The sequence below is a fragment of the Vigna unguiculata genome, chromosome 2 (genome assembly GCF_037176805.1).
Source record: "Vigna unguiculata cultivar grain cowpea cultivar isolate G323 ecotype 2 chromosome 2, ASM3717680v1, whole genome shotgun sequence".
Lineage (NCBI taxonomy): Eukaryota > Viridiplantae > Streptophyta > Magnoliopsida > Fabales > Fabaceae > Vigna > Vigna unguiculata.
The window spans coordinates 26,465,280-26,484,815 of record NC_140793.1 but is presented as its reverse complement, the minus strand read 5'-3'; the positions used below and the strand labels follow the sequence as shown (position 1 = coordinate 26,484,815).

General features: G+C 29.9%; 2 protein-coding genes across 3 annotated transcripts; one reads left to right on the top strand and one right to left on the bottom strand.

Moving 5' to 3' along the window:
* Positions 1–548: 548 nt before the first annotated feature.
* LOC114173295 (carbonic anhydrase 2-like) lies at positions 549–10,065 on the top strand. Its single transcript, XM_028057583.2, has 10 exons — positions 549–683; positions 1,055–1,143; positions 5,231–5,292; positions 5,509–5,649; positions 6,668–6,716; positions 7,253–7,369; positions 7,504–7,557; positions 8,281–8,366; positions 9,308–9,407; positions 9,626–10,065. Exons 2-10 carry the CDS (start codon positions 1,087–1,089, stop codon positions 9,788–9,790), a joined length of 831 nt encoding a protein of 276 aa, XP_027913384.1. The 5' UTR covers positions 549–683; positions 1,055–1,086; the 3' UTR covers positions 9,791–10,065.
* A 1,304-nt stretch (positions 10,066–11,369) lies between these two features.
* Positions 11,370–15,070, bottom strand: LOC114173296 (uncharacterized protein At4g28440-like). 2 transcript variants are annotated; one of them, XM_028057584.2, is made up of 3 exons: positions 14,861–15,070; positions 14,068–14,300; positions 11,370–11,892 (listed from the first exon to the last, which is right to left on the bottom strand). In XM_028057584.2, the coding sequence occupies exons 2-3, from the start codon at positions 14,288–14,290 to the stop codon at positions 11,702–11,704; spliced, it is 414 nt and encodes a 137-aa protein (XP_027913385.2). In that variant the 5' UTR covers positions 14,291–14,300; positions 14,861–15,070; the 3' UTR covers positions 11,370–11,701. The 2 variants fall into 2 exon arrangements, with proteins under 2 accessions (XP_027913385.2, XP_027913387.2); XM_028057586.2 differs by having other exon boundaries at positions 14,825–14,967.
* Between the last annotated feature and the right edge of the window lie 4,466 nt (positions 15,071–19,536).

Sequence of the window (19,536 nt, the reverse complement as noted above, 5' to 3'; positions counted from 1 at the left end):
ATTTTAAAATTTCAAGAACTCAACTTAAAATTTCTAAATTTACGAGGGATGTAAGACATCATTAATCCTATTTTATGTCATCATACTTTCTAATAAAACTAGACAAGAAACTCGTTGCAGAAATAAAATGCACACAAACAGACAAAGTTTCTAGTGCCTCAGTAGACAATAAAATTCTGAAAAAAAGAAAAGAAAAAAAGAAGCAGAAGGCAAGAAAATATTATTGAAAGAGTGAGACATTCAGACAAATTGAAGGAAACTATTTGGTAAATAACATTTGCAGTAAAACATGAAAAAAAATGGTTATTAATCTGGAAGGTCAAGACAATGAAATTTTGGCCAGTAGGAATAAAATAAAGTGAAATTTTGAAGGGACGACACAAACATCCATTACATGACAAATCATATTCAGAAAATATTCTTTTTGGTAGAAAAAAAAAGAAAAGAAATTTATGCAATGATGATGTAGAAAACACTGTTCTTCAATTGAGATAAGAAAGCAGTGTCCATTACAACCCCTGAGCTAATATTAACTCACCTTTCGCTTTCTTTATCATCTTTTGGTAAATAAGTGATTCTCTTCAAACTCATTTTTCATTCCTTCTTCCTTCTTTTTCTGTGCCCATTCTGCACTTTTTTCTTACCATTTCTTGGTCCACTATCTTTCTCTCATTCATTCACAGGTCCAAATCCTTCAAAAAATTAACTACCCTTTTGGTATTCTCTTTACTTTTCTCTTATAAATTTGTCAAAACTTTACCAATTTTCTGGTTTAATATGTACTGCATTTGGATTTGCCTTTCAAAGTTTGCATTTTCCAACAAAGTGCTGTCATACCTTTTGAACTTTGAGAATGTGTATCAGAATTTTCAAACATGTCAAGTCCTAACTTATATTTTAGTGTGTAACTGTTATAATATACATAGTGTGATTGTTAAATTTTACTGTTTTTGACCCAACAAGAAATTAATTAGTTTTGTGTGGTTCTTGAAGATGTTTGATTTGTGGTTTTTCATGTTCAGAAGATTGGTTTGTGTGTGTGTGTGTGTGACAGGGAAAAGAGGATTCTTGAGGAGAAAGAGAAGCATGGCTGGTTCATTCAAAAAGTGTATGATGCTCTGTTGCACGGGCAAGACTGTCTCGGTATGTTTTTCATTTATTAAAGATTTCATTAAACAGTTTTTATTGATTTGTTTTATTAATTGGATATTTAAAATTTTTAATATTTTTTAACAAAGTTATTAATTACTGTTTGAATTTTTCATTAAGTGATATAATTACTGTTGTATTATTTTCTTATCTATACGTCTTAATAAGTATATTTTTTTTGTAACTAATAAAATAATCGATGTAAAATAGGAAGTGATTTTTATTTATTTTAATGTTATTTTATATTAACTAAAAAGAATAATTTTCTTAATATATAAAATAAGATAATAAAGTGACGAGATAATATATTAATCATGTTATCTAATTAAAAAAAAGTTTAAGTAATACAAATTAATTAAAAATATAAAAAAAAATTAAATAGTTGAATAAAATTCAATTAAAAATATGTAAATTTACGACTATTTAATTCACATTTATTAAATTCAATTTCTTTGTAGCATATATAAAATAACAAATGTGCTTTTTATAAAAATTTGAAAGTTTTAACTATTTTCAAGAATTTTGACGATTCAAATTCAATGAAGGATTTAGTAACAGTACTCAAAACCTCATTTTTACTAATATTTAGAATTTAACTAATTGATTTCTTGAAGGAATCTAATAAATATGATTATAATAGTTTTTTTTTAGAAAATACCTAACGTAAACTATGCCCTAAGTGAATTTACGTTATTAGACATTACATGTATTAAAAATACAAAGGAACTAAAAAGATAAACCACATAATTTTTCTATTGTCAAATACTCGTCCTCTATCTACATCCTTTATAGAATTGGCAATAAGGTCAGGTCCGGCGTCCGTTTAGACTTACTCTGCATTTGATCAATAAAATGTGGGTCGGACTGGCCTACTCCGTGTTAAAAATGTGGACTAAAAAATTTGGTCTGTCATGTATAAATGCGGGTTCGCGAGACAGTTTGTTTTTTTTTATTTTAAAAAAAGAAAATTTTATGATAAAGTTTTCGATGTTCAACAAATTGAGAAATTTTAACAAATTCACAAAATTAAGCAAAAACTTTGAGGAGTTAGAGGATAAATTGATAATAACATTTTCATCATATTCATATCTTGACATACATGATCTATTCTTCAAATTTTAGCACATTAAAAAATACAACACTTGCCTTTTTCACACATACAAGAATTTGAAATGTTCAAACAGAAGTTTAGAAAGAAAGTAACCAATATACACAAGTGCAAATTATTTTTTATGCGGATCGCAGGTCAGTCTGCGCGGACCGCAGGTTATACGGGCTAGCGAGTTCAATATCTCAACCTATCCCATATTTTTTTGGCAGACCAGCCCGTCGAGCTAAGCCCACATTGGCATCTGTATCCCTTTACTTTCAAATAAAGGTTACAAACAAAAACCACTAATAGACATATGAAGATTTTCAACATAAGATTATAAAAATCTTAAGAAGTAGATTTTGAGCATAACTCAATATTATAAAATTGATTTATAAGGTAAGATTTGCATCTATTTATATGCTATAAATTAAATTTATTTTTAAGTTGATGTGAAACTTTTAACATGTAGACCTTTTAATAGAAAGAACGTATGTGTACTTTTACATTTAAAATCTGTTTAGCTAAAACTAATTAATAATTTATAGTATTAATTCCAATATTATTTTAACTAATATTAATTTTTCAGTACACTTTTTTTTCTAATAAATTATCTAATCTTAATTGTAATTAATTTTGATTTAGTTTAACTAAATAAGTTTAAATAAATTTCAATTCTAATTCTAATATTAGCTTTAATTTTATTTATTTGCGGTGCTCTAAAATTGTAGCCTTACTTTTAATATGAATTATAATATTAACTTAAATATCAAGAATTCTAATTTATAATCTTTAAAATTAACTTTAATTCAAATTACAAATCAAATAACACACTAATTAAAGACTTCTGCCACTAGTTAATACTTAAATGTAATTATTAACTGATAAAGTTTGTGATTGAACTAAAATAAAATAAATGAATAAATAATATAATATAATATAATATATAATCATTTTAAAGTAGTAAACAAATTATTTTTCTCAGTTTGTCTTTTCAAATTTGAACTTAAAGCTAAAATGAATTGTGGAGTCCATGAATGTTTTAATTTTCCTCTACTTAATAAAATTTCCATAAAGAATAATAATTCTGGAATATTAGTAATTGCCTTTTGTTAAATTGAAATTGAAATCTCATTGGAATATAGTATAAGCATAGGCTATCGTAATAGCTAATTAATTGCATTTAAAGTATCCATCACTTTCTTTTATGATGTTACTCTCAATTGTGTCAACTTTGGAAAAAAAAAATAATACTTTTAAATTCAAGAGGAGATATTTTTGGATTACATTTTCAGTTTCTCTTATTTAAATTTTATTATTCATCTAATCAATCGAATGAGTCAATAGTGGGATGGATAGTGATTAATTAATCTGGTTGACCAGTCAGTTTACACTAAAAAAAAAAATATATCCATGAATAAATTTAACTTAAAAATTTTAAATTTTTATCACAATAAAAAAATAAAATATAAATAAAAAATTGAGAAAATAATTCCATAGTTCAAGTTGAACAAATGTTACATAAATATATTATGTAATAATTTAATTCTCCCTAATATTTCTCTTTATTGATGAAATGCATGACTCATAGTTGTTCATCACTACTTCTCACTTTCTACCACACTTCTACTTTGGGTGATTCCCGATCCACACCAAACTCCATTTCATTTCCCTTCTTTATCTAATTACCAATAATAATTAAATGTTTCATGCCAACCTTTCCAAACATAAAATAGTAAAATTTAGATGCAGTTTTGAAATCAGAATTTTTATAATTTATGATGATTTTGAATGTAAATTTCAAAGGTTAAATTTTATTTTAATCAGAAAATAATACTAACATGAATTGCTAAATATATTTTTCTTTGTTTATTGAACATAAAAGGAAAACGAAAGAAATTAAGTATTTTAACTCTGATAATAAATACTGAGTGAGATATGTGAAGAATATTTGAAGGTTAAAACACCACATCTTCAGAACACATGTTAATTTTCAGTTATCAATTTTGAATGTCTATTTTCATAAAAAAAAAAGGAAAAAAAGAAAGTAGAAAAATTGGTAGGAGCATGAATTTTTAGTTCTACTTTATATTGCAAGAAAATGGGGTAAGAGGTGATTTTTTTTCTTATTTTAAGTTATATCACTTTTGGAGCACTTTAAAAAAAAAACAAAAAAGACTTATCATGAGAGCAAAGCAACTCCATGTCAACGTGAAGACGGTGGATAACAATAGATAAAGGATCTTTTTTGCATTTTTATACTGAAAAAAATTCTAAAAATAAAACCGATATTATTATTATTATATTATATTATTGAGAAATTTTCGCTGAATTATGTTTTTGATTGACAAATTATGTGAACCAAGTTTTATTGGAATTAATTAACCATATAAAAAGAGAATTATTTATTGATGAATAAATGAAATAAAATGTGTGATGTTGGTGATGAGTTAAGACCCGTGTTTAGTGGCACACCAAAGGTGAATCCTAATTCCCCTCTGCTCACTCTACACGCCCAAGGAAAACTCAACCGTCACACTCGTATCTGCATATAACATCACAGACACAAACACAGGCACAAACCAAACATCCTTATTTTCCTCCAAAACTAACCACTACCTGTAGCTCCAACAGAAACTCAGAAAGCTCAAAAGGTAATACTAATACACATATATGTTCATTATCTTCTTTTCTTCGTTCACCAGTTTCCGATCACGTAATATTCTACAATTCTCGCTTACGGTGATTGATTAATTTTAATTTTCGCTAATCATTCAGTTAGATGATGAGTTATTTTGATTTATTGTTGAGCTTAAAAACAAAATGCGTAGAATTCTTGTGTGTTGATCGATTATGATCTCATCTCACTATATGTGTGGCAGATTAATTATTAAATAGTTTTAAGAAGAGATTGATCATTTCGTTGTTTTGAATTTTTGAGGTTTGGATTTCACTGAATGTTTTATATTGTGTTGTTTGAGACCAAAACAGAAGGAAGAGATGGCAGGAGAATCATTCGGCGAAGCAATCGCAAGACTGACCAAGCTTCTCAGGTAATTCAGACAAACATTGCTGTCCTTTTTCGTCATTTGATTCTCTGTCCTTTTATGACAAACACGACCACACGTAGAGATAGATAGAGCGTTTCAGAAGAAGGAGGTGGTAGGTGGTGTGGTTTGGTTCTTCGTTCTTCTCACGCGGGCCCCACGCCACCTCGTACGCGTTTTGGTTTTGGCGCTGTGAAACGGTTTCTGTTATTTTTTTAACAGTGAAAAGGCTGAACTCGGCGACGTCGCCACCTTAAAGATCTCGCAGCTGACGGCGGAGCTTGAGGCTGCCGGTGCGAAGCGGTGTGTCCCGGAGGAGAGGATCAAAACGGGCTTCATCACCTTTAGGAATGAGAAATTTTTGTATGTGTCTTTTCCTTCATTTATTATCATTATTCAATTAGGAAACTTCTCGATAAGAATTTGCTATTTTGTGATGGAATAATGGTGAAAGAAATTTGGATTTTGAACCTTTAAAATTATCAACAACAAAATAAATATCTTCATAAGAAAGTTAAGATTTAGTGTTTGATAAAATAGTTAGAATAATATACCATTCTATCATACATTATCATAATAATTTTATTGGCTCTTATAATAGTTATTTTAAAATTTATATAACATAGTAATTTCGAAATAGTTGACAACTTCTTTACTGACATGATTATTTTTCATGTAGAAACTCTCATTTAATCCTCATATAAACTTTTTATTAGGATATTTGATTTTGAACACTTTTCCTAAGCATCATATTCTATCTCTAAATATTATAGAATAAAAAGTAGTTATATACACCTATAATTGATCTTTTGAGATGTTACTTTAGCAATAATTAAATCCAAATATTAATAATGTAAATTTTTACTTTACACATCTGGAAAAAAATCACTTTACACCCTCAATATATTCTAATTAAATTTTTATAAGTAATTGTTATTGAATCAAATCTTAAATTAATCCTTAATTTTTCAAAGCAATAATTGTTATATTTTTAACAAAAAATAATAGCTAAGAACAAAATAAAAAAAAATGAAATTAATGACTATCAAAATATTTTAAAGATGTTCCTCTTTCATCCCTTTCCCGTCACACTACTCAAAAGAAAATGGAAAGCGTGATAGAAAGTGGAACTTTAAGTTTACATATTAAGTGGAAACGTAAGCAGATATTGTTTCTTTCCATACATAAATGGAAATCATGAGATGGCCAATGTCGAATGATGTTTTGTTTTTGCTAAAAGGGCACTTTACTTTTCGTGTTGAGTTTGATCCTGTCATTGCGGAAATTAAGGCATGTTCTGTTTTTACTTCAATTTTTAATCAGTAATTAGGGGAATTACAAATTTCTGATATTTGGGAGGATTCTTCGTATATATTTTCAGGAGAAATCCTAGTCTCTATGCCGACCTTGCCAAAGGCCAAAGCCCAAAGGTTAGTCATCTTATTAATTGCATATTCACCAGTTATTTCTTTTTCTTTATTCCTTTTTGCCCTTAGGGGTTTCATTACGTTAATTTGTGTTGAAATTTAATTTATTAATGAAATATTCTATTCCTACTTTTGTACAGCATAGGCATGTGTTAACTATTATTAGCCAACTACATACACTATATACTGGCTATACATTTTTTCTTGAATTATATAAATTATCATATATATATATATATATATATATATATATATATATATATATATATATATATATATATATATATGCTTATCATTTGACCAATCAATTATAGTAAGTTATAACACAATATAACATCTATACTTAGTTTGGATATACATTATTACACCATTTTATATGGTCGAACTAGTGACTAACTAATTTAACTAACAATCTATTAATCTAGTATTTCGACGGAATCAACCGAATCTACTTTTTATATCATTGTTTCATGCAGCCAGTTTCCCATTTAATATATTTTTGTTGCCACTGGTCAAAATTATATAACATTGTTATGCAGTTTATGGTATTTGCATGCTCGGACTCGAGAGTTTGTCCATCCCATATTCTGGATTTCCAACCTGGCGAAGCCTTTATGGTCCGAAACATTGCCAACATGGTTCCACCGTATGACAAGGTTTAACGTTTGACTGTGTACCGCAATTAAACATGCAATTTGTCGTCCAAATTCATCTTCCTTTCTTGTTACCTTTTTTGGTGTTTGAAGTCAATTCAATTTTTTTTTTTTACTGGCTTTGCGTTATTGTATAGACGAAGTATTCAGGAGCTGGGGCAGCCATTGAATATGCAGTCACGCATTTAAAGGTAATTATTTCTCATTATTGTGTTCCTCCTATGCTTATCTTATATGGAATATATTTTCATAAAGACGACTTTTTTTTAATATTGTTTTCTTTCATAAATACAATATATTGATTTTGATATCTTAAAATATATTAAAAACTTTTATCATATAACTCGATAATGGTGAATGTCGAGTGAAAGGAAAAAAAAAGTTTAGTGGTTGGTTCAATTTGTTATGTTTGCATTATTATTTGTTGGGATCCACACGCATCGATCTCAACTTGCATCACTTGTTCTATTTGATGAAGACAAGGAATATTTGAATTGTTGCCATAAGAATGATAAAAAGCAAACGTTCAACTAACTACCACGCATTTATCTACTCACATAGTGATAGTCAAATTCATAAATCATAACTCAACATCTAGTCCCTATCTACCACACCTTCCCACTATGTATTATTCCCAATATAATAAATATGTTCACTCATTTATTTAATTTATTCAACATGTTCTTTTTATTTTATTAATTAATATAAAATGTTTTGTCTTCCATAATTTTTGTATGAGTTATGCTAGCATCTCGTATCAAATTGACGGTTTTTTATATCTAGTTTGACGAAAGTGGAACACATGTTTGCGATGGTGTTATGAACATATATGTCTCTTACTAAAACAGGAATATAATTTTTTGCAAATTCTTTTTGTCTTTTTTAGATTCTAATATGGGTATTGTAACATATAGGTGGAGAATATTGTTGTTATTGGACATAGTTGCTGTGGAGGTATAAAGGGGCTCATGTCTATCCCAGATGATGGGTCCACTGCAAGGCAAGTTTCACACATTTTTGCTACTACTAAGATTTCTTTGGAACATCCTTAAAAGGGCTTTAACTCATTGTTAATGGATCTTAAAAGAAGGAATAAATAATAATTGGATAAACCTTAAATGCTGTTTCACAACAGTTTTTTTAGCTCTTTTTTGACCAAAATTTAACCAAGGAACAGTATCAAAAGCATATAGAAAAGTGAATATGATTTTTTCCAGAACAACTTTGCCAGAAGGATGAATAATAGCAATACACACCATGAAATTAATCTAAGCTGTGAAGCTTCCAAGTAGGTGATTTACTATTGCTTTTTCACACACATAATTAAAAGAATATAAAGTTATAGTACAACATATTTTCAAAATAATTTTATATGCATACATTTTTTATATGCATATCTTTTTCTCTCGTGCATATACTTGCTTGTAAATAGAATTTAATGTGTTAAAAGCATTACTCCAAATGTTTAGTACTTCAGTAGAATAATCATTCATATCCCACCATTTATAACAGTGGATATAAAGTAATGTACACCATGATTCTACCTAATTGTGGATAATTGGAAGGCTTAACAAATCCAGATAAAAACAACCTTTTTGAAATGTTGCTGGGTATATACCAAGAACAAATTAAAATCCAACATTATAGTATGCAGAAGAAGCATTTCTTATTTTACTGCTCCCCTTACTTTTCATGTCAAATCACAATGCATATTCATGAGAAAGGAAAACAAAAATATTACATGAATGATTCCATTTTTGAGGAATTTAAGTGCAAATCCTCTCTAACTAGTCATTGGATTCTTTCATACAAGATTCCCCTATTGCACAGTGATTTTGGTGAACAAAACTACTATTGGTGCATACTTAATCTTTGTGACATCAGAAAAATGACGAACATAACCACCTTAAAAATCATTTCCTTTCCTCTGTGATGTTTCAGTGAATTCATAGAGCAATGGGTCCAAATATGTACACCAGCAAGGTCCAAGACTAAAACAAGTGAATTAAGCTTCGAAGAGCAGTGCACTAACTGTGAGAAGGTAAGTAAATTATTCTTTACCCCTTAACAAGTTGGAGAGGATTGAAAACAGGAAAAATGGAGACATGTTAGTTTGCATTACATAGAAATATAACTAATCGTTTTGTTAAAATAAGTCAATTTAAGTGTTTCTTTGTCTGTATTTATCATTAACTTATTCATAAATTTAGGGTCACTGTTAAAAATGATAATTACCTTTACTTGTAATTTGCAATGCAGGAAGCTGTGAATGTGTCACTTGGGAATCTGTTAAGTTATCCTTTTGTTAGAGCTGGTGTGGTGAACAAAAGTCTAGTTTTGAAAGGAGCACATTATGATTTTGTTAAGGGCACTTTTGAGCTATGGGATTTGAACTACAAGCTTATGCCCTCTATATCTATTTAAGATTTGTCTCTTCAGCAGCACATCATTGCAAACCTGCATTATATCTAAACTTTTGCTGAGGGTTCCCATAGAAAAGATTCAGACATTCAGAAAGAATAATGGTCTGTGAGGTAGTAGTAGTAGTAACAACTAGTAAACTAGTTTTGATTTCCAACAAAGTACCATTCTCATCATCTCTGTTATGAATAAATAATACATTACTTTTATTTATTTTCATTTTGGCTGATGTATCAATCACTTCATGCTCCTAATTATATATCAGTTATGCCTTCCTACTTTGATGACTTCAAAATGGCTGATAACTTCATCAAACCTCCATTTTATGCATTACAAAAAGCATCCATCCATATTACACTTCAAATACTAACATCAATGAACAAAATTTTAGAACTTATATTGTGGAACTCAAAAAAGTTAAAAAATAAAAAACAATTGTCATTTTAAGAATTGTTATATCTAAAGAAAGAAAATGACTTAAAATGTTTGGGTTTTCCACTCTCACCTATTTGGAACTAAATGAAAAAATCAGCTACTTTCAAACATGTTGAAAGCTAAAATCCATGAAGAAATGAAGAGAAAATAAGAAGTCAAACAAAAGGAGAGGGCTTTCAACAGCTACACCAGTTCCAAAATGATGTGTATATCATCATATTAGATAGGGTTTCATCAATAGGTAGTCTAAAATTCCTTTTTGTCCTATTTTATACTTACTGCAGATTAGTGACAGTATATTCCTCAAGCTATACACCCTTTAACATTATGAAATATACCTACACTGCACATTTCTTGAACTTTGAACTTAGCTTTGTTCTTTCTTGCGTGTTACGCATTAACATTCAGAGGGTATCCAAAAACACAAGAGACTCTAAAAGTGTTGAAACTAATTTGTGGAATTTGAAAAACTAGCAGAGTGGTGTAACAATAACAAATACATCAGATAATGCTGAACCATTAGAGTATTATTGCATCCTTAATACTTGTCCATGTGTGCCAAATGATGTAAAACTCTAGTATTTATTTAAATTTTAAACACATTTTTTAACACTGATGTTTTGTTTGATTTAAGAAAGGTAAAAAATAAAGTTCAACAAAGAAAGAAAAAGGAATGGAAGAAAAGAAAAAGAGCAGAAAAAAGGCTGAATTTTAAGGTTGTTTAATTATGAATATAGAATGACACAAACAAACCAAAAGATGCAATTAATGAAAACACTTTTATCCATTAAACTGTCTTGATATTTTCTCTCCAAATTAAAAAAGAGAAGTCTTTGACTTGTCTACTTTGTTTGCATGTTAAAGGAGAAGTCTTTCGATAACTTTGTATCTCTCCCTATCTTTTTTCTTCCACTGGTTTTCTTGCCTTCCAAGCGATGAAAATGATATAAATAGAGATTAAGACAAAAATTCAAATGCACCTAAAAATTAATTTTCAAGCAGGAAGTTTGCAGCTAAGATTCTCTATTCAAAGAATTATCTCCTGCCATTTTTAAATAACAGTAAACGAAATCCAAAATTAATTGATTATATTGCAACACGATCCCAAATATACTTGGCGCAAGAATAAGGCTAGAACGATAAAGAGTGAGACTAAACGAAGGGTTACATAAAATTTAAACATTCACCTGCCATGTATAATATTCTGATACACATAATCCAAAATTGTCAACAGATAGCATAACAAAAAGCATGATCTGGAAGCCAATTCTCATATTCTTGTTGCACTAACAGTCACCGTTTGTTCAGTGGTTGAAGCTACAAGAAGTTGCAACAGTAAGATGCAGTGTTGGTACTGTACTGGCTTCTCAAATCTCTATTCCTAAACTGAGGTGAATGTGATGGCCATGCTGAGACGTCCCATAGAAAAACTTGAGTTGTTTTTATTCCAAGTAGAAGTTCCACAGTTTCCAAAACAAGTTATTCCACAACAACATTCACCAGTTCGTACTCAATAAGAGACAAGTTATTATCTTCCTTCACAGTGAAACTAGCAGCATCTGTTACTTCAACACGGCCCCACTTGTCCACAGCAAGTCGCATTGATCCTTTGAACATGTCAATTTTCGCATTACGAAGGATCACAGTAGAGCCCTCTTTCATCAAATCCACTGAAAATGTGGAGCCACAACAAAAATGTTTAAACAAAACTTTACTTATTCATAGGCACCGAGACATATAATATTTGCAAATCAAATCAAACATTTTAAATCATGCTTGAAATATTTCCTTACATGCCTACTTAATCAGAAATTTCTACATAAAAACATTTTGAAATTATTCTTCAACTACAAACATGGAATTCATTTGAACTTTCACATTATGTACAACTACACAAGTGATTAAATAAGAATTCCTGCCTAAAGAACACAATACCACACTAAGGTGGCTCAAGGGAATAGTGACAAAATATACCAGAATTTCCATGAGATAGGGAGAAGTGGGGAGAGCATGCGAATTTTGTTATGATGATAGAGAAAAAGTGACAGCATGGTAAACAGGAATTAAGAGGAAAAGGGATGTACTAGGGCTAGAGGTTCTGTGTACCTTCACAGCCCTAAACCTATCTTAAATTTCCTGCATTTTCCTGTTCCTTCAAGGAGCTAGCTTTTATTGATCTTAGGGAAACAACCGATTTATATCGATGAATAACCCATTAATCGCTCTATTTAAAATTCCAAAACATTTGTTTTGTTAAATTGTTTGAGCAACTTTTTATCCTACCTGGGAATTGTTTTTCCTATTAGTTGGCAGAATAAAGTATTCTATGATATATTATCACCATAATATCATGAGACGACTGAACTTCATTTATTAGTAACATCAATGGTCCAAAAACATATTTTATACAAAGTCAGGTATTTTTGTATGCTAAATGTCCCTGAGTCTCAATGTAAAAGAAAGTAATCAGTGGGTATAAACTTCCATTTCATACTTGCTATTCTAAACTTCACATCAGCAAAAATAAAGAATAAGAAAAACTTAACTGACCATCAAGTCAATTAGTTAGACTACATGGGCCAATTAGGTAGTAGTTAGGAGTTAATTGCTATAAGTAGCAGGGTAGATACCGCAGTAGCAGTTTTTAGCAAAAACTCATTATGGAGGAAGAGAAGACTGACTCTGGGATTCCCAGAATTCATTATTACAAAATAAAATCTTTCTTTTTCCCCTGTACTGTTGCGTGAATCTATTAATTCTGGGTGCCAAGTGTATCAACTAGTACCAAAGTTCAGATCTTGGAGCTGTGAGTATCTCGAATTGATGGGGATTGGTCAAGGAATTCAATGGTGGGCAAAAAAAATGTAGGGAAGACTGGAAACTATGGAAAAGATGTTGTAAATAAGAATCAAGATTCTGAGAGACATGGTGAAAGTTGGAAACTATGATGGAAGAAATGATGCAGAAGATTGGGGTTTTTTGGAAGGATGGTTGCTTGGTTGGTTCCATTGGTGGCAATCTTGCAACCCAAAACCAGCTTGGGTGGGAGGATTGCAATATGTGACTTTGGAGAGTTTTCACTAAGTCTCCTTTTGCAGTGTTGAGGCTGAAACACCAAGTCCAGCAGGTAGAACAGTGGAAACAAGTTCCACAGTACCCTGTCCACACTGTGTATTAAAGAAAATAGAGTACAGAGAAGAGTAGAGGTGTTCCACTGTTTGCAGTTGACACGGTAGGGATTGCTGATATTTTGGGGCTGATGCAGTTGATGGATTCAGCTGTCAAGGGGACCAGATCTACCCTGGTTGAAGGGGACAACCAATCCTTCAAAGTTGGAAAAAGAGGTTAACAGGTTGACTCAGCAACATGAGGGGCTGTTAGATTATTTAAGGCAGCATTTGTTAAAGGCCCAGAGCAGAATCAGAATGCATGTTCAAAAGCAGGATTGAGGTATTTTTTAAATTTCAATGCAGACAATGAAGGCGATCTTGCATCTGCATCTTCCTTTAACATCGGGTTCACAAAGTCTACCCCAAACAGAAATTACAAATGGCCATGAAATTGACAAAATAAAGCACCTGATACATGACCACAGACAAAATACAAGAAGTAACAAACATCTAAACAAAGACGCAAGATGCCCACAAATGTATCAAAAACACTTGACACATGACATGTGAACACTCCATGAAAAATCACAAAAGAACACTCCTTCCTCCAGTCAAAGAAAAGATCAAGCCAACAAGAGTGCAGTACAAAATTATGCGATGACAATATCAATGTCACAATGCAGTAAGGAAAACATGTATCTAGGGGAAGCTTTGTGAGAGCAGTGATATATATACCTTGATCATTTCTGGCAGTAAATATGATCATTCCAGTCTCATCACCAACCAAACATTCAGCAATTCGCATTTGACGGGATTGAGGACCATCGGAGCGACCTTTCTGCATCACCATCTTAACATTGACCACCTTCACGGTTAAAGTGTGCCCACTCGTTCCTGGGCGAAGCTGTTCAACCTTGGTGAACACGGGCTTCCTCAATCCTGATTTTGAATCTGCCATGTTTCAAATCCTATACAAAGCCACAAAAACATCAACTGAGATAACATAAAAACAGCAGTAATGCAAGCTAGCACAATCTTGTAAGATCTTAACACATAGCCTAAAATAAAAGGTTTAATTAACAGTTTCTTAGTACATAGGTTTTGAACAAGAAATGCTCGCTTATCCAACCTTTCTCATCCAAAATTTCAAGATAAGAGAAAACCCCAGTTAAGTGGATACGAAATAAACATATCGAAGTCTGTAAAATCATCCTAACCTAACCCCAGTTTAAAAGGGTAAGAAAGTTTTGAAATTTTCAAAATCTCTGGGGCAAATATTGATAATAAAATCAATTCGTGACAACGACGAGCATAAGATCCAAACCATACCAGCTTTCAAATTCCAACATGCATTCAAACAAAATTCACAGGAAAAAAATATAAAACTTTCGACAAACCCAAAATTAAAAGGAGAAGTTGTTTTACATAAAATTCGAGAAATGAAAGTGGAGTAGAAAGTAATAGATTGAATAAAAAGGGGAACGAAAATTACAGAGAAAAGCGAAGAGATTGAAGATTGGAATGTGACCTGGAAATTGGTGTGATGAAAGAGAGATCTGAAACTGAAAGCTAAAGTGAGACTGAGACTGAGACACAAGCGTCGAGGTCGGGTTTTAAGGAGATAAATGCAAAGGTAACATTTATCAACGTTGAACAAAAACAAAATTATGCAAATAAATATTTTATTTTATTTCTTGATATTTTATTTATTACTTCATATTTTATTTATTACTTAATCTGACGTCACATATTAGAACTAGGTATCAAAGTTTGTCGCCTTGGATTGGGTTGGGTTTATATCACCGCATCCCGTTCCAATAAAAGACGGCGGTACGGAATTAAAATTTTAATATTATATTGTATTGAGTTTAGATAAACTTAAAATTTTAATATATACAAGTTATTAATTATGTGTTAATTTTAATATTAAAAAATATAAAAATTATAAATAATTAATTTCATTATTACAAATTTTTATATAAAATATTGTAAAATTTGGAAACCTCCGACTTTTTTTTGGAATTTGTGTCATTAGTTTTTTTTCATGGAATATTTACTGGTAAAAATTTAACTTATTTATTGATTAAAGTGAAAGCTTGAGAACAATATTTTTAAATTGATTAATCGTTTTTGTTAGTGTAATAAAATAACTTAAAAAATAAATGGTAAAGTAGATTGAAAACAGAGATAAGAGCAAGACGGGAATTACAGTATGCCCGAACCCGAACATGATTAGCTTAACTTTTTTTATTAAATTCAGGTCAATTCTCTCGGAGTGCGGACTTTATGGTCGTCCTTAATATTATTTTGTTGATTTAAAACTTAAATTATATTATCTTACCTACTACTATTTTTTCAATTTGTTAATCTTTGTTCTCCACAATGGAGATTTAAAGTTATTCTCTAGATCAGATGTAATAATTTTTTTTTTACTTTTGTGATATTAATATATTAGTATTTGATTTTTATATTTGATAAGGAAAGTTAAGTTTCCTTGTTTTGTTTATTCCTATTTCGTTTGGTTAAGTTTTATTAAGGTAAGGAAATTTATCCTTGTATTTATATAATTTTTAATTTATGTAATTAGTGTTTGTGAAATATGAGACAAGATTGAGAAAAACATTAATTTTTAGTGTATTTCCAAGTTAGTGATTCAAATATTTGTGAAACTGTTATATTTGACGTTATTTTTTGTATTTTCGGGTGGTTGCTGGGTGAGTGCCTTAGTCGCTGGGCGACTATGTCTTTTTTCTAATATGCACATGACTTTCCCGATTCATTAACCGTTGGATTGAGCTCAAATTTGGACAATTGGTTCATAACATGCTATTTTTTTGTTTGACTGATTGGATCGTCGGTTAGATGACTATAGCTTGAGAAATGTGTCACACATTACTGCAATGATTTTGGTTTTGTGATCATAAATTTTCTTATGAATTTTGGTGTAAGAATTATGGTTGTGTTGTGCTTGATTGTATGGAATTGCAGATACTTAAATGTTGGCACTCACTTATTTGGGATGAATATTATTTTGTGATATATGTATGTCATGGTATGCATTTATAAAGTATGAGATTAAATGAAATCTTGTTATGTTGAGTATGAAATGGAAAAGATGACTTGTTTGGTTGGTGGTGGATTGGCATGAGACTTCAATGATTGAGATGACATGTGGAAATTGTTGGTAAAAGAGTTTCAAGGGAAACTCTTGGTGATGGTGGTTAGTGTATACTTTGATATAGGAGATGTCGAGATAAGGGAATGTATCCTGAACTCTAATAATTGTTCACACTCGCTCACATAGAGAAGAATGTTTATGTGGTGAGAGTGACACGAGGTCCTAGTCTTGGGATATATTGGGCCCAAGACATTAGAGGATTAACCTTGTGTGTGGTTGGGTGATAACCCTTTGCATCTAGACTCTCCAGAGTTTAGAAACCACCATAGGTGCATACTTCCTTTAGAATTCTATATCCGAATAATCAAGTTAAAGAGTCATGTATTTGTTTGCTTTCACATGATTTTAATCTGATTTAGCTTTTATTTGCCCTGTAACATGATTAAAACATTTTTACTCTAGCTTATCTGTCTGTTTGGTATATGTCTTCTGTTTGGTTTTTCCTTTTGCGATGCTATGTAGAGTGGTCCCCATGGTCTGAGTTGTGGCTCACTGTTGAGCCTATTTTGAAGAACTCTTTGTTCAATTTAAATTCCTTGCTCTATGAGCAGTTTTTTGCAAAACAATAGTACTCTTGTGTTCTCTTTATGGCATCGTGATGTGCCTAAGGTTTCATTCCATGTATATTATGAATAACGTAATAGTTACATGTATGTTTCATAACATGTGTTCTTTTATAATTATGTGATGCTTAATTTTTAATTTTAGTAGATTACTCTATTTAAAATGGAATGTCGCAATGTTAAAAATAAAGATAGATTTTTTTAACAATCTTTTATTTAACTTAAATAAAGAAATTAATTTTAATAAAATATTTTATTTTTAAAAGTATTAAATAAATATATGATAATAATATGAGTCTGAATATAATTTATAATACTTTTTACAATTAAACATTAATTTATTTAAATTTAAAATATCATGAATGCTGGATATACTTTTCTTTTTACATAAAACTTAATACAAAGATAAACTTTTTTTGGAAACTGTTTTTTTTAAATGGCTTTGAAAACTGATTTTGCTGATATTGTTATTTTTGGTGTCAAATTTGGATTTTGTGATCCAATAATATTTTAATTAACTTAAAAAATACAAAAAATAATTTGAATAAAATATTGCTTTTTAATTTTAAATGTTAATACAATGTATTTCTTTGAATGTTTTAAAATTTATTGTAGTGAATCAATTGAATTTTTTTAATATTAATTATTACTAATTACAAAATAGTTATCTATTATTATTTTTTTAAAATTAATTCAACATATTAAATAGAGTAATATAACACCGATATATATAAATATAAATATATATATATATATATATATATTAAATATTTGTTTAAGTACACATTCATCTAAGTTTGTATTCTGTCTAAATTTATATATAAAAGGAAAAAATTTTCAAATCAATAATTTTTTTACTTTATTTTCATAAAAAAAAAACACCTAAAATTGTTTGACTTTATATTTTGCTATATTTTGTTTTATACAGAAAAATGAATAAAATAAAATAACAAATATTTATTGTAACATATCTCTTATATCTATCATATATCTTATATCTCTTCTATTTTTACAATTTCTAACAAATTTTAACAGTCGTAATATTTCATACTGTAATATAATTCTTAAAATTTCATAAGTTCATATCCCAATTAAGTTCCCATCAACTCTCAAGATCAAAATGCGGATTTAAGTGAATATTATATATATATATATATATATATATATATATATATATATATATATATATTAAATATATAATTCACATGTATATATCTAAATGTTATATTAATATAAATATATGTTGAAAATTTGAATATAAATATTAAACGTCAATCTAATTCTATACTTAAATATCATTTTTCTTAATATTTACATTTAAGAATTTTTGTATTTTTAGAATTGAAATTTCAAAGCTGCAATTATTATTGTAACTTCCAATAGTGAATAACAAATTAGCCAAAGTTTTTCTTTTTGAGTAGGTGACTAAAGGTTTTATTTTGTTGGAATCTTCTTCATAGATTTAATTTTTGTAGCGCAAGTTCATCTATGGAGAATTCTGGAAGTGTTGTTACACGGAAAAACCATAGTCAACTTTTACATCTTGCACTTGCATAATGAGATAAATCAAATGTGTTTCGATCTCACTACACTGCCTGCAATATATATTTTTCCACCTTTTCTGAGAATAACCTCTAAATTTCCTTTCTTTAGTTTTTTTTGTTCTTCTGAAAATGAACTAAAAAATTATTTATTTTTTTGTTTAAATAATGATGAAATGAAAAAATAATTTTGCCACCATCTATGGATGGCAAAATGGGCCAGGCCCGCCCAAAAAAGGGTGAGCCGGGTTGGAATTTCCAACCCATGAACCCGCTGCAATCCGGTCCACCTGACCCGTCAGTTTAGCGGGCCAAAACGGGCTAGTTCGCAGGCCGGCCTGCTAATCCGTTTTTTTTTTATTTATTTTTTATGTTTAAAATTAAAAATAATTAAAAAATAATACTTTTTTATATTATATAAATAAATTTATATATATATATATATATATAATAAATTTATAAACAAAATTTTAATAAAAGGTTAAAAAAAAAAGAGAGAGATGGGTCAGCCCACGGGCCAGCCCGCCAGTCCGTCCGAAAACGGGACGAATTACAGTTTTCGGCCCGTTTTGACATGGCGGACCAACCTGGCCCGACTCGTTTTTGGCGAGCCACATGCAGACCGAACCAAAACGGATCGGGTTGACCCGTTTTTGACACCCCTACCACCATCCATCTATTTTTCTTTCATCAGCACATACATTGTATTCAACCTCTTAAATTAACTTTCTTTCATATTTATAAAGCTAATTTTTTTCCATTCCTTTATTGTGTTGTTGCATATTTGTCAAATGTTTTTGCTCATATTATCTGAGTATGTAGAATTTCGATTATGTAGGCCATATTTTTGCAATTGCTTTTGCTAAAGAATTAGGTTCTAAATGATATTTGGGGCACATATTGTCATGTATAATAGGGATTT

Coding starts and splice junctions, on each gene's coding strand:
- LOC114173295 (XM_028057583.2), top strand. CDS start 1,087: ATGGCTGGTTCATTCAAAAAGTGTATGATGCTCTGTTGCACGGGCAAG. Junction 6,717..7,252: donor CCAAAGGCCAAAGCCCAAAG/GTTAGTCATCTT, acceptor ATTGTTATGCAG/TTTATGGTATTTGCATGCTC. Junction 7,558..8,280: donor ATGCAGTCACGCATTTAAAG/GTAATTATTTCT, acceptor TGTAACATATAG/GTGGAGAATATTGTTGTTAT.
- LOC114173296 (XM_028057584.2), bottom strand. CDS start 14,290: ATGGCAGATTCAAAATCAGGATTGAGGAAGCCCGTGTTCACCAAGGTT. Junction 11,893..14,067: donor TACTGCCAGAAATGATCAAG/GTATATATATCA, acceptor CCACATTTTCAG/TGGATTTGATGAAAGAGGGC.